The sequence below is a fragment of the Panthera tigris genome, chromosome B2 (assembly GCF_018350195.1).
Source record: "Panthera tigris isolate Pti1 chromosome B2, P.tigris_Pti1_mat1.1, whole genome shotgun sequence".
Taxonomy (NCBI): Eukaryota; Metazoa; Chordata; class Mammalia; order Carnivora; family Felidae; genus Panthera; species Panthera tigris.
In genome coordinates this window covers 41,913,780-41,929,038 of record NC_056664.1, presented here as the reverse complement: position 1 = coordinate 41,929,038, position 15,259 = coordinate 41,913,780, and the positions used below count along the sequence as shown (strand labels likewise).

General features: G+C 46.8%; 1 protein-coding gene across 4 annotated transcripts; it reads left to right on the top strand.

Annotated features, from left to right (window-relative positions):
• Nucleotides 1-96: 96 nt before the first annotated feature.
• Nucleotides 97-13,758, top strand: MRPL14 (mitochondrial ribosomal protein L14). 4 transcript variants are annotated; one of them, XM_042986447.1, is made up of 4 exons: nucleotides 101-201; nucleotides 1,462-1,607; nucleotides 10,963-11,041; nucleotides 13,279-13,758. In XM_042986447.1, exons 2-4 carry the CDS (start codon nucleotides 1,544-1,546, stop codon nucleotides 13,643-13,645), a joined length of 510 nt encoding a protein of 169 aa, XP_042842381.1. In that variant the 5' UTR covers nucleotides 101-201; nucleotides 1,462-1,543; the 3' UTR covers nucleotides 13,646-13,758. The 4 variants fall into 4 exon arrangements, with proteins under 4 accessions (XP_007085194.1, XP_042842381.1, XP_007085193.1 ...); XM_007085132.2 differs by lacking the exon at nucleotides 1,462-1,607 and having other exon boundaries at nucleotides 97-317; XM_007085131.3 differs by lacking the exon at nucleotides 1,462-1,607.
• The last annotated feature ends 1,501 nt before the right edge of the window (nucleotides 13,759-15,259 follow it).

The following is a 15,259-nucleotide window of genomic DNA, read 5'->3' as shown; positions in this document are numbered from 1 at the left end:
GGAGGGAGGGGGATGAGGAGGGGGCGGGGCCGCACAGGTCCCACCCCCCACGCCAGAACACGCAAGGAGCGCGCGCACTCTCAGATCGGCGCTCGCCTGGCTGGGTCGGGCGCGCAGGCGCAGTGGAGAGGCCGCGTGGGGGAGGAAGGCGGCGCTGGGCCAGAGAGGCCCGCCGCGGGATATTCCGGGGCGGTGAGAGCGGTACGACCCTGTGACTGGGGGAATGGGCGTCACGCTCCTCCTTCTCCGCTTCCTTTCTCCCCTGCACTAGGGAAGGCGCACTCCCCGGGGTGGACGGGGAAAAGCCGGAGTGGGAGGTTAGTGGGCCCCCTTGGGGGCAGAGGGCCAGTGGGAGGGGTCAGAGTGGGGAGGGGAGGCCTCTGACCCCGGTCCCCGAGGGCCGCGGGGGCTCCCGGGGTCTCTGCACCCCGCGACCCCCGCTTGCGCTCACCTGCCCTTCCCAGGGATGTGGGGCTGGCTTGGTGAGGGGCGGGCTGCGGTCCAGCCTTGGCGAGTTGGCCTCCGGCCCGTTACCCAGCCCCGGCTCCTTGAGTTTGTCTGCTTCTCTTGTCTTCCCTTCCCTTTTCCAGCTTGGGTCTTGAGATGACTTTGTGACTCGTTTGCCAGGCGCTTCTGTGGTGTGGAGAGTGAGTCCACTGCCTTCACTGTCATGCCGATGAGTGGCTCCCCCCTGTTCCAGGGGGTTCCCTGGTTTCTCATTTCACCAGAGGCTGCATCAGCCAGGGATTAAGACTGGAAAGATGAAGAGAGGGGGAGAGAGGGGGGAACAGACAGGCCGTGTGTATCCTCTTTTATAGCACCTACGCAAATAGATCACAAAGGCACGCAGAGTACAAACTTTTTCATTGAATTTTGGGTTCCTGGAAGGCTCTATCTTCCCTTCAGGCTTGAAGAGGGAGGTTTGGGAACAAAAAGGAAGTTTTGCGTTCCATACTGGGCAGTAAATGAACTTTGCCATCCTGGGAGATTGAATGGACTGAATTTATAAACGGGGTAACAAAAGGGCATATGATGGAGTCATGTTGGGTTACCTGGGAAAAGCTGGGAGATTGGGAGATACTTAAACCCGGGCTGCTGGACAGAGGAAGGGCACTGCTTACCTGGTTGTGTCTGGTTCTTGTGATTGGTCATTGTCTCTACTGTCTGCTGGCTTTTTAAAGGGATCATTAAAAGCTTGTGGAATGCAACAGTAAGGTTTGATTTACTGCATTTCAAACTGAACTCCCATTCAAACTGAGTTCCATTGGTTAGTTGAAATCCAGTTTAGTGGATCACAGCCATCATTAAAAAAAAAAAAAAAAAAAAGGTAGAAGCCATCAGGGCGCATTTTACTTAGTAAGACCAAGTATTGTTTCTTGACACTTGCTTCAGGTATACATACATTCATACATATGTGAATGTGTCAAGTGTTAATACCATGTGTTTCTTTGTGTGTCACAGAAAACTTCGAAATGGATTGGTCTCCCTTATCTTCCTGTTTGCTGCCTTTCCTTCCTCAGCCTGAGTGTTCAGTCATTTGAAAATGTACACAAGACTCAGCACACTGGGAACGTACAGTAAAGAGCAGATTGTGTCTCTTGAGAGAGGTACTTTCCAAGAAGAAGGACAATTTACTCTTCACTCGTGGAGATACATGCAGTTGAAGAACAAGCATTTTGTTGGAGTAGGAAGTACGTTGGTTTACTTAGGAAGGATAGAAAGGAGGATGAACCTGTCTTTGGTACACTCCCTGGTGGTCTTTGTAAGTTTGGATTCCGGGAGTTGTTTTGAGTGGGAGCAAGGAGTTTAGATGAAAGGGGGTGTGCTCTGGTTTTTGTTTTTTCACGGATGGAATTGTTCATTTAACCCTTAGAGCTTCTTGGGTGTATGTTTCCTATGGACATTTTTGCATATGATGTTGATTTTATGGTTGTAAAGCTGGTGTGATCCATTGCCAAATAGCACTTGTCATGGAAGTGGATCTCTGAGGATCACTACAAGGTGTTTCTTATGTATTACTATTTTTTGTAAGTTTAGTTCTTTATTTTGAGGGAGAGAGAGTGTGTGTGCATGAGTGGGGAAAGGGGCAGAGAGACAGGGAGAGAGAATCCCAAGCAGGCCTGGGGCTGTCAGCGCAAAGCCTGATGCCGGTCTCAATACCATGAACTGTGGGATCACGACCTGAGCCGAAACCAAGAATTGGATGCTTAACCAACTGAACCACCCAGACACCCCTATGTATTACTATTTCTTAATCTGAACATGTGGGGGATTCCCGGTCTATTTCTGCCTGTGCCTAATTAAGGTTTTTAAACCACATATTACTGGAGAGAAGAAGGAACTTTTCAAAAAGCCTGAAATGATAATTGAATCAAATGTGCTGTGGAATCCATGAAGAAATGGTGGCCAAAACATTTTATTATTGCTCCTGAATGTCAGGGATAAAAACCTTGCATGGAGTCCATTTTTGGGTGGTACTCTGTTGGGTGCTAGACATGATTATTTAGGCTCTCCTCGACATTTAGAATCTTAGATGATGTAAAAGTCCTTTAAAACCTATTTTGTCCCAATTTTGTGCTGGGGAAAATGGATTTTCCTTTTGTTTTTGTTACTTGGATAGTTATTATGGCTGTGTGGCGGGGGGCCTTGGGGCCCCCAAAGGTCTCTTTTTGAAGGTCTCAAAAATCAGGTTACAAGTTAGCCTTCCTTTTAGAGGTTATGAGTTAGCCCTCATTTTAGAGGCTGATGGTTTTCTTTGGGTTGTACCTCACCGTTGTGCGATTTTACATGTGTATTAGCAATGACAACCAGGTTGGAAGAGAGAACTGATTCAAATTCCAGAAATGTTGCTCTGGGTGAGGTAATATGCTTTCTTTCTTTCTTTTTTTTTTTTTTTAATTATTATTGTTTTTAATGTTTATTTATTTTTGAGAGAGACAGAGACAGAATGTGAGTGGGTTGAGGCAGAGAGAGAGGGGGGTACAGAATCTGAAGCAGGCTCCAGGCTCGGAACTGTCAGCACAGAGCCTGACGTAGGGCTCAAACTCACGAGCTGTGAGATCATGACCTGAGCCGAAGTTGGACGCTCAACCGACTGAGCCACCCTGGCGCCCTGGTAATATGCTTTCTTATTAACACATCAGTTAGCTCATTATTTATTCCTGAAACACAACTCAGAGTGGGAAAGTCCCCCTGTCAAAAACTTTCTAAAAATCATTTATGTCTTTAGAAAAGGAAAGGAGCACTTTTCCATGTTTACTTTTAGCTGAAAAACACTTTTAGGAGTGAGTGACCCATAGTGGGGGGTACCTGGATGGCTCAGTTGGTTAAGGGTCTAACTCTTGATTTTGGGTCAGGTTATGATCTCTGTTTGTGAGATCAAGCCTCATGTCTGGCTGTGTGCTAACAGTGAGAAGCCTGCTTGGGATTTTCTCTCTCACTCTCTTTCTGCTCCTCCCCTACTTGTGTTGTCTCTCTTTCTCTCTCTCTCAAAATAAACAAATGTTAAAAAATGTAGGGGCACCTGGGTGGCTCAGTCGATTGAGTGTCCAGATCTTGGTTTCAGCTAAGCTCATGATCTCGTGGTTCGTGAGTTCTTGCCCCATATCAGGCTCTGCACTGGCAGCGTGGAACCTGCTTGGGATTCTTTCTCTCCTTCTCTCTGCCCCTCCTCTGCTTGTGCTCTGTCTCTCTCTCTCTCAAAATAAATAAACATTAACATTAATTAATCAGTTAATTAAAAGACATACCCATAGTGCTGCCTTGAGAATCAGGGAGCAAGGCTCTTCTCCCTGGTCAGCATCTGGGAAACAAACTGCTTACAGTGCAGACCTGGTCCTTACTGGTTAATCCAGAGAGGGATTCCCCGCTTAAGATGACCCTCTTCATGAGGCCCGCTAAAGCATTTTCATTTCCATGCCTCTTCTCTCTTCACTATGACCCCTGCTTGACAGAGAGTTGCTGAGGCCTGGAGAGGTTGATTCCAGGGGAGGGTGAGGGTGGAAGAGATATGCTTTCCGTCAGCAGCATCCTCTCTTTGAGTCCAGGGGCTCCCCTAGGCTTTTATTTTTCTCTACTGCAGGCCTGCCCAACTGACAGTTCCATAAACCTGGCTCCTTGCCACTGGCCCAGTAGAGGTACTAATGGGAGGGAAGTATGTAACTGATTAAGTAGAACTTAACTTTGCCTTATAGGTTTTTCTGAGTTTTGACCAAACCAAGATTGTTACAAACTTACTTCTGGAACTATAGGTGTTTGCACACCTGTGAGGTCAGGAAGGAGGGGGAGCAAGTCTAGAGTAGATAAAATCCACATATTGAAAAACCAACTTGAATAATTGAGAATTGTCATATACATTAAAGAACCACTATTTTATTTTTTTTAGTGTTTATTTTGAGAGAGAGAGAGAGTGAGTGTGCTCCTGCACACACAAGAGGGAGGGGCAGAGAGAGAGCCTGTGCTGTCAGCGCAGAGCCTGATGCAGGACAAGGGGGCTCCATCGGGTGAATTGACCTGAACCAAAATCAAGAGTCGGAAGCTGAATGGACTGAGTCACTACGGAGCCATCCAGGCGTCCCAAGAACCACTATTTAAATACTTTTGTAACAGGGTGGAGCATAAGGTAAATAAATAAACAAGCCTAGGTCAAGGACCCTGGAAACATTTTATCTTTGTGAATCACATTGAGAAATGGGGTCCTCACTGGTAGCCTTTGTAGAAACAGCCCACTGTGCCTTGGAGGGATGCTTTGTTTATTGATAGTGATGCTGGGAAAACTGACACTTTGGCCAGTGAATCAGATCAGCTCAGCTTCGGTCCTAATCTGGGCTGGGTGTAGTGTAGATATTTATTGAAAAGACAGCTTTATTTTATTTATTTTATTTTATTTTTATTTTATTTTATTTTATTTTATTATTTTATTTATTGTATTTTATTGTATTTTATTGTATTTTATTGTATTTTATTGTATTTTATTTTATTTTATTTTATTTTATTTTATTTTTTAGAGAGCACAAGTAGGGAGGGGGCAGAGGGAAAGAGAGAATCTTAGGCAGGCTCCTAGCGCAGCGTGGAGCCCAACACAGGGCTCAATCTCACAACTGTGAGATCATGACCTGAGCCAAAATCAAGAGTCAGACCATTAACTGACTTAGCCACCCAGGTGCCTATGAAGAGACAGCTTTTTAATTTCCGAGTTTTAAAAGATTTGACAGAGGAGAAAGAGCGCTTGCCCTCTGTGTGGCATGCTTGTTTCTGTGAAGTTTATTAATGGTTAAAGCAGCATCTTAGCTGTGTAGGGTACAGTGGAAACAGCTTTCTGACCTTGGACAGTCGACAAGTTGCTTAGCATTTTGGACTTCATTTCTTTATCTGCAAAATGGTACTTTACTGAGCCCCCAGAACTATTCAAAACCCTTAACAGAGTCAACCCCTTACAGACTGTTGCTCTTTATCATTTGTCTATATGTTTCTGTTTGGTGCTCAAGAAGGGAATCATCCAGGGGCTCCTGGCTGGCTCAGTCGGTAAAGCATGCAACTTTTGATCTTGGGGTTGTAAATTTGAGCCCCCCACGTTGGGTGTAGAGATTACTTAAAAATAAAATCTCAAAAGAAAAAGTAACCACCCAACAAAATGATCTATGAAAGTACTTTGAGAATTGTAGCATGTTATACTTGTGTGAGGTTAAAAAAAAAAAAAACCCACAAAATTTCCTAAAAGAGAATAATTGGGCAACAAAACAGTAATGAGTTTTAAAGCAACAAGTAGGGGTACTTATTGGTACAGAAAGATTGGGGTGAGATCTGCAGGAGATGGGAGGGACTCCTGCATGATAGGTCAGGGAGTCCTTTTTTTGATTCCTGGAAGCCGGCAAGTTTCTCCTTTTTCCTGCTTTAATTAAGAAGGACATTTCTATCCTTACGGTAGGTGTATTTCCTTTTTGTGGCTGGGCCTTGCATTTGTTATGTGTTTCTTTTCATTTACTGACATGTCCTTTGAACATGCCTATGTGATTGTGCTGAACTTTTTATTTTTGTCTCTTTTCTTAAGAGTCCGTTCCTCTTTAGACGGCTTTATATGGTACCTAACATGCCAGGCACTTAAAGATGGAAATTGTTCAGGTGGAAACAATGAATAAATAAATATATATGTATATATAACATGTACCTGTGACACTAAGTATACCATTTTGCTACTCCTTGCTCAAGGAATGGTACATTCCTGCTTTCCACAAAGCACCAGAGGTATAGGCTCTTTTCTGTCTGCTTTTCCAGCTTAGTCTCTATGTGTTAAAATTAGCTAAACATGTTCATTGTGTCTTGGAGGCTTCCCCAAGTCACTAGGAGCCAGAGTGAAGGGCACAAGAAAGACCCCCCCCCCAACCCCAGCATGGGGCCTCTCTGGGACTGGAGGGGAACGAATTGCAATTGTAGATTAATTGTATTCATTTAACAGATACTTAGTGAACTCCATTTGGATACATTGTGCTGAGCCCTTTGAGTGTGCAGGTCCCTGCCCTCACTGAATGTCTTTCTGATGGGACCTATAGGGCCATGCTAAGTAAAATACTCACCTGCTTGGCCCTCCCTGGCCTCCAAAACCGAAGGGAGATCTTAAAGCTAAACCAGGATGGAAAGTGAGCACAATTCTTGGATTTTATTAAGTAATCTCTCTCTTTCTTTTCATTCCTTCCCTCCTTCCTTCTCTTGCTCCCCCATCCCCCTCTCCCTGGAGAGGTTGTGATTCATACTCTAAACCTGGAGGGCAATACTTGGTGCTGACCAGGAAGTGGCATGAAAAGCCATCTCTGGCACTGGAGTCTTCCGAATAGCTGGCCTCTGAGTGAGAGTGTTGTAGAGGAGGAAATATCATTGGGGTTAGTTTCCTGTGCACACAAGACTCAGAGTGACATTGCTTGTGAAACAAAGCATTATATATAGACTGAAGTGAATCAGGGCTGTGTCTGCATGATGGATTTTTGCTAGGAAATAACATCAGGGTCAGTTGGAGTTGCTTTGAAGTAAATTGCTGCTTCCATTATTACTCTTGCCTGATCCGAACCAGTTATTTAGTGGTGGGATGAGGGACCTTTCCACAGTGGGCACTGTAGGCACTAGGCCCAGGAGATGATTCCAGGGGCTGGTATACATGGCACGGACTAATCCTCCCATGACTAGCACCATGGTTCTCCCAAAGCATGTTTGCATGTGATGTCCTGGTTCCTGATACACAGATAACAGCTCTACAGGGTCTGGATTTCCTTCTGTGTGGAGCCGTGGGTGAGGGGAGTCTCTCTTTCTGTTGGCTACCTCATTTTAAAATTTTTAAAAAATTTGCCCTTGGGGGAAGGGCAGAGAGAGGGGAAGACACAGAATCCGAAGCAGGCTCCAGGTTTTGGGCTGTTAGCACAGAGCTGGATGCAGGGCTCAAACTCAGGGACTGCGAGATCATGACCTGAGCCAAAGTCAGACGTTTAACTAACTGAGTCACCCAGGTGCCCTGGCCACCTCATTTATTTTATTCAACAGGTATTCATTGCACTCCTATTCTATCAAGACCTGCTGGGGTGGGAGTAGAGGGGACCACAGATTTTTTTTTTTTTTTTTTTTTTTTTTGAGAAATAAGGGACACGTGTACAATAAGTGAATATATTTGGTTCTTGTGTGCTTTCAAGTTCATGGGAATGCTTACTGCTGTCCATTTGATGTCTTAAGTCCTTTGGGTGTGGAGGTCACTATCAGATCCACTGAAGGGCTAGTGAAAAGTCTTTGAATTGGACCTTTTCTTGTGAAAATGGAAGTACCTGCTGGAGATGTCAATGTATTACTCCTGTGTCTGAGGGCAGTACATATAATCCTCGTGATCTGAGTCTATATGACCCCTGAATTCCTGTAGTGAGTTCAGATGCCATGTTATCAAGATCTCTGCAGAGTCTCTGAGTTTTGGAGAGTAGCAAGGACTGGAATGTTAGGGGTTATCAGCCTTATCTCAAAAAAGTATCTAAATTTATGCGGTGACTGAGTTTGGATAGTGAACGTTGGCGCTGTGAGAGTTCCTCTGGCACAGGATCCCCAGATGTCCTCGGTGTGCAGGAGGGGTAGCAAGTGATGCTGTGGTTTTACACAAGGCTGCCTGGGGGAGATGCGATTGGCACTAGGGCAGATTTAGCTGGGCAGAGCTGGGCATAGGTTGTGGGGGCGGCTTGTGAGCAAGGCACGGAGAGGAGGTCTGGCTTTGGGTTTGTGCCCAGGCTGCCCTGCGGATTTTAGAGAGGTGCCTTGAGTCGTGGGTTTGTTGTACCCAAGTCGGGAAAGTTCTGGGAAGCCCCCAGCACTTCGGCAGCCCTGGGACTAACGTAAGTGTCACTGAGGAAGAGGTGCGGTGTGAAGAGGCAGGGTGTTGCAGTTCTCGGGAGAGGGAATGTGGGTGGGTGGTGCTGGGCTAATCTTGAGGGTTCTGTGGAGGAGCTGAGGAGCCTCTTTCCTCCCTGGGAGTGAGAACAAGGGCCCGCCAGCGTCAGATGGGAAAGCTTGGCTGAGATCGGAGGTAGCCGCCGCCTGGACCAGACGGACTGCTTTTCAGAGCCTTTTTTTTTTTTTAGGCCAATTTTTAGTTATTGCTCAGAGTGTGGAACTCTTCTTGCCACCTACACTACACATTGTCCTCAAAAACTTAAATTGGATTAAAGTGAATAATTTTCACCTGGTGCTTATATAGTTCGGTTGATTCAGCAAGCACTGGGTTGGGGATGAGTAAAATGTGTATGTGATACCAGTGATGGAATGGGGATGATTTAACAGTTGGAAAAATACTAATAGTAAAATTAAAGTTAAACCACGTTAACTGTTGAGTAAGAGCATGGGTTCAGATTTCAATTTTGTCACTCCTGGCCGTGTGACCTTGGGCAAATTATCTAACCTCGCAGGGCCTCATTCCTTCATGTGTAAAATGAGGCTGATACTAATACCTATTTTATAGTTTTGTGAGGCTTAAAGAAGATGATAATGTAAAGCACTTAGTCTAGTGCCTGATGCTTTTAACTATTAGGTAAATTTTCATAAAGAAAGAAAACCGAGAAAGACCAGATGACCCTTAAAACTGCTTCTTGCCCTAAGCTCCCTTTTGAGAAGTGAGCTTTGCATGGCAGAGTGAAGCTGTACAGTGTGTGGGAAGACCCTTGGGCTGAAGCTGGGCCCGGTTCTGGTTCTGGTTCTGCCCATGGCCAGCTGTGGGGCTTCAGAGAGAGACACACACACACACACACACACACACACACACACAGAATCCGAAGCAAGCTCCAGACTCTGAGCTGTCAGCACAGAGCCCGACACGGGGCTCAGACCCATGAACCACGAGATCATGACCTGAGCTGAAGTTGGATGCTTAACCAACTGAGCCACCCAGGCACCCTGTCCTTTGTTTTTTTCATCTTTTTTTTTTTTTTTTAATGTTTGTTTATTTTTGAGAGAGTACAAGTGGGGAAGGGGAAAAGAGAGAGGGAGATAGAGAATCCCAAGCAGGCCCCGTGCCATCAGTAAAGAGCCTGATGTGCAGCTCAAACCCACAAACTGTGAGGTCGTGACTTGAGCCAGAGTCAAGAATCGGGACACTTAACCAGCTGAGCCACCCAGGCTCCCCCATGCTCTGTCCTTTTCATGGCTTATCTCATGACCAGCTGTGTGTAGGTGTTCCAGATGGGGAAATTGAAGCTCATAGTTCCTTGTCCAGGGTCACCTAGCTGTAAAGGTAAAGCTGGCCTCTTCTGATTGTCTTTGATTCGGTATGTCAGACGTTAGTAGTTCTAGAAGTTAGCTGCCTTTCTTTGCATTTAATTTTCTGATCATAACTACATTTTGGTCAATGCTTTCTGGGTTGTCTTAAGGAAAACACTGGAGAATAAGCTTGTAATTTGAGGCTAAATTGTAGTTAATAAGCATTTCTGGAGTGTCTAGATGTTTCTGTGGAAGTAAATAGTGGCTCCCGCTCCCACCCTTGTTAAATAAAATCTTATCTGAGGTGCTTTGAAGTTACAGGAGGGAAGGCTGTGTGTAAATACTCCAGTGGTAGAGGCCTTTCTCAGCAGAAAGTTCTCGATGAGGCCCTCTGTAGCCAAATATTTGGATAGAAGAACGGGCATGTTTTGCAGCTAGAATTGCTGGCTGGCTATAGGATTTTCTTAAACGTACCCCTAACTGATGCCCAGGTCTTGCAGGCAGCTGGGGCTGCCATATTTGTTGGGGCTAGGGAGCTGTGGGGTTGGGGTTCTGCAAGTTGGAGGAGTCGGTTTGGGGTTGGTGTTTGTTCTTCTGTCTCCACCTTGTTGTCCCAAACACGGCTTTCAGCTGTAGAGTGGGGCAGGTAATTTTTCTGTGTTATATTGTTGTTTGGGAGACTGACCCAGATAGAGGCTTTGGTCGGTGACGTGGCGAGGGCATCCTTTGGCTCTACTTGACTAGCCTTGAGCTATCCAGGTGTTCTGGCTTTTATATCTGGGGAAAGGTGATATGGTGACAAGACAAGCTGGCAGTTGGTCAGGCAGTCTGCTTTCAGGGAGTAAAAGTTCTGGTTTCAGGAGACACAGGAGTGTCAGAGGCACTGGTGTGTAGGCTCTCCTCTGTGGAGGACTTGGGAAGGAGTCACTGGCTGGTTGTGTACCAGAGGATTCCTGCTTTCTTCCTGCCGATGGAAGTCTGTAACCAGGAAGGCATCCTCTGTGCTATTGTATTATAGCAAGAACTGCTGTGGGCCGTGCCAGCTCTCTGACCCCAGTGAGAATATGAATCAGCAAAATTGGAGCTAGAGTTCCACCTAATCATCTGTGTATCTTTTAACCACTAAGATTTATATTTAGTGACTAATGATCTTATGCTAGAAGTACCACCTCCCACACGAGTCCCCAGCAGGTTGGCTCTGAGTAAGGACACTGACTTAGAAATAACCCCTTTCCCCCTCTTTTCCTGCAGGATTTGCCATGGCTTTCTTTGCTGGGCTCTGGTGCCCCTTCACCTGTGCAGGCAGAGCCCTCAGCCAGCGCAGTTTCAGGTAACTTTCCCATTCGGTTCTAAAAGCTGTGTCTTTGAGTAAACCTCCCATCAGGGCTGGGCATCACATGACTCGAAAGGGAGTGGGAACCCAGAGAGGTAGGCTTGGCATCTGGGAAAGCTTAAGGGGCCAGAGCGGCTGGGGTTTGGTCAGGTCAGGTAAGAGGATTGGTAAGGAGGTGACTTTGCTGTTGGAGGTAGAGTGGGGAGTGGCCTACGGTAGATGTAACTTCGGTCCTTGCTGGACTCTGACATTTCTTGACCTTGTCATTCCCCCAGTGCATGAAAACCTTTTCTTTTAAAAATGGAATCTCTTTTTCTTTTTTTAATTTTTATTTTTAACGTTTATTTATTTTTGAGACAGAGAGAGACAGAGCATGAACAGGGGAGGGGCAGAGAGAGAAAGGGAGACACAGAATCTGAAACAGGCTCCAGGCTCTGAGTGGTCAGCACAGAGCCCGACGCGGGGCTCGAACTCACGGACTGTGAGATCGTGACCTGAGCCGAAGTCGGACGCTTAACCGACCAAGCCACCCAGGCACCCCTGGAATCTCTTTTTAAAAAGTTACATGCTTACTACCAAAACTCAGGCACGGTGGAAGTATGACAGCCTCCCCTCCTTATAGATGCTAAGCCAGGACGCAGAGCACTGGGTGTGTTCCTGTTGGCAAACGTGCCTTCTGGCCCCATTCGTGCACTCACTCCCTGGCGTTTACTGAGCACTGTGCCTAGGGTTGGTCATAGATGAATAAGAATTGCTTCCTGTCCTGAAAGAGTCTTCACAGTTGGCCACAGGAGCAAACTTGGAAACAAATAACTCTGAGGAAATGTGACCAGTATAATAATAGAGGTTTGTACGGTGCTTTGGATGGCTTGAGACAGGAGCTGCTAATGGACGAGGAGGGGGAAGGGAGAGCGGAGGCAGCCTTCCCACAAGGGAAGTGGGAGTAGGCCCGTCCAGGCCTCCAGGGAGGGCTAAGAGGCATGGTGTGCCCGGAGGGCACAGGTCACTCTGGTCAATGGGAAGAGTTTGTGGACCTTAGCAGGTAAGGGGGGGCCAGACTGTCGACAGTGTAGACAGTGGTGGACCACTGTACAGTTTTAAGTGGTGGTGGGGGTGGGGGGGTTGGCCTCAGTTTAATGTTCTGATGAGAGCCCTTGGTCTGCAATGTGAGGCACACAGAACCACTTGGGACACTAATGTAACAGTCTTGGCGCAAGAGAGAAAGCTGTGGAACTGACAGTGTTGGTGGGGTTGGAGGGAAGGGACAGAGGGGCTTTGCAGGTAGTGGCAATAGGACTTGGCAGCCAGGGTGTTGATGGAGAGAGAGGTTTATGGCTTGGGGGCTGGAGAAGCCATTTTCTAGAAAGAAAATATGGCAGCAGGGGGAGGTTTGCAAGGGGAGACGATGAGGTCATTGTGAGACCTATTGAGCCTGCAGTATCAGTAGGACACGTTGCGGGGAGCTTGGAGTGAATGCAGGGCTAGAGTATAGGCGAGAAGTGGGGCCGGAGATGAAATTTACTAGTTGGAAGCAGAGGGAACCAATGAGATTACCTGGAGCAAGCATGTGGAATTGGAGGGGAGAGCCTGGGATTACCCGGGACAATGCCAGCACTTCAGGAAAATAGAAATCCACCTGTTATCTGACTGCTTAATAATAGTTTGTCTGCCTTTAATAGGTATTCTTTAAAACCAATTCCAGTCTAGTGGGGCAAATGCATTGAGACAAAAGATTGTTACCTTGACTTATTTCTGGTTTCTCCTATATTATGTCAGGGGACCCCCTTAGCAAACCTACTCATGTTGTCTAGTTCCCAGCAACACACAGATGGGAAGTTTGGGAATCGGTGTATTGTGGGGGAGCAGGTTTTGCAGGCTAGGTAATGGGTGAGGCCTGGCCTGTAAAATATTCCCTTAATCCTCAAGAGTTCTTTTGAATACTAAAGGCTTTCAGTTAGGTTGCCATGAAGATTGTTGTAACAGAGAATCGGGTTCTCCTTAAAACCCCTCCAAGCTGAGATGTTGACCTGGCAGCAGAAGCTTTTGACTGTGAGGAAACTGTCTTGGTCACAGAGAAGTCTTCACAAGAACCCGACTTTCTGTCAGGGCCCTGGGTTTTGCTCTGTTCAGCATGTTGTTGCTAACGTTTGATCTCTCCCAGGCCTTGCCCTCTGAGGCCTCTGCACCCTGGCCAGGAAAGATACAGACTTCAGACATTTTTTCTCTTTCCCTAGCACCACTGGGAGCCTCGATGCAATTCAGAAGATGACGCGCGTACGTGTGGTGGACAACAGTGCCCTGGGGAACACCCCGTACCATCGCCCTCCTCGTTGCATCCACGTCTATAACAAGAGTGGGGTGGGCAAGGTGGGTGACCGGATACTGCTGGCCATCAAGGGACAGAAGAAAAAGGCACTCATTGTGGGGCATCGCATGCCTGGTCCCCGGATGACCCCCAGGTTTGACTCTAACAATGTGGTCCTCATTGAGGACAATGGGAACCCTGTGGGGACCCGAATTAAGACACCCATCCCCACCAGCCTGCGCCAGAGGGAAGGTGAATTTTCCAAAGTGCTGGCCATTGCTCAGAACTTTGTGTGAGCAGTGGCCAGGCCACTGGCTGCACTGGGACTCATGGGAGGGAACTTGGGGCCTCATGCCAGGGAACAGTGTCCTGTGAAAAAATAAACCTTTTCCTGTGTGTTCCTTCCTGAGCTTTCTGGGATGTAGTCATGAGGTAAATGGCACCAAAGCAGTTAAAAGGTGGCCAACCCTTGTCTGGCCACACAAGATGGCGGTCTTTGCAGGAAGTAGCCTATGAGCCCATCCAGGATTGTCAAGCTCTGGAGAATGGATGTATAAACCAAATGCCAATTCATTCATGTGCACTTGGACTCTGTCACTTTCTTTCTTTAAAAAAAAATTTTTTTTAATGTTTATTTATTTTTGAGACAGAGAGAGACTGAGCATGAATGGGGGAGGGTCAGAGAGAGGGAGACACAGAATCTGAAACAGGCTCCAGGCTCTGAGCGGTCAGCACAGAGCCCGACGCGGGACTTGAACTCACGGACCGCGAGACCATGACCTGAGCCGAAGTCGGCCACTTAACCGACTGAGCCACCCAGGCGCCCCGGACTCTGTCACTTTCTAACCAGGCAAGATTTTATTTTGTTTTATTTTTTTGCCAGCCAGAAATTTTTTTGTGTGTCAGAGGGTTTGAGATGTTAAATGGTTATGGGGATTACAGGGTTAGCATGAAAAAGAGCAGAGGGACTTGTTTAATCTAGTGGAATATTGCCTTCAGGCTTCAATGGAACCCAGACGGTAATCCTCTCTCTGCTGTGGAGTACCCTCTGCTAGGGAGCAGAAGCACTCCTCTGTGTTCAGTAGAAAGCTTCTGCCCTTGACTGCCGGGAGAATGGACGAGCCCTTAGGTTTTGCAGATGACCTAATCTTGGGCCTATGTAGGTGGGTCCCATTTGTTTGTTGATCTTCTCAGGGAGATTTGGGGGGTCTCCCTTAGTTCCCTTAACGAAATCTCATCAACTCGTTTGTAAGTCCATTCACTCAAGTTATCCTGAGCACATGCTTGTAGTATATTCCAGTGGCCTCTGAGAGGCAGAGTAGCACAATGATCAAGAACACAGGCTCCAGGGCACCGGGGTGGCTCAGTCGATTAAACGTCTGACTCTTGATTTCAGGTCGTGATCTCATGGTTTGTGAGATTGAGCCCAGTGTTGGGCTCTGTGCTGAGAGTGCAAAGCCTGCTTGGGATTCTCTCTCTCCCTCTCTCTGCCCCTCCCTGTGCTTGTGGGCACAGGCGCGCTCACTCTATCTCAATATAAACGTTTAAAATATAAATAAAATAAAGAACACAGGCTCTGTAGCCAGACTGCCTGGGTTTGAATCCTGACTCCGCCACTTACCACTTAATGACTTTGGGCAAGTTCTTTAACTTCTCTGTTCCTCAGTTTCTTCACCTGTAAAATGGGGATATAACAATGGCACCTACTTGGTAGGATTGATGTGAGAGTTCAGTGAGGTAGTACGTCTGAGTACCTGGCAATAATGAGCATTCAGTAGGTATTAGTTGTTTTTTGTTGTCATTTCTATGCATGTGCCAGCACTGAGAAACAGCAGTGAGTGCAAGTAGGGATGGTCCTTGCCCTCATGGAGCCTACGGTGTCCCTTGGGAAATCAACACAGCTCACATAA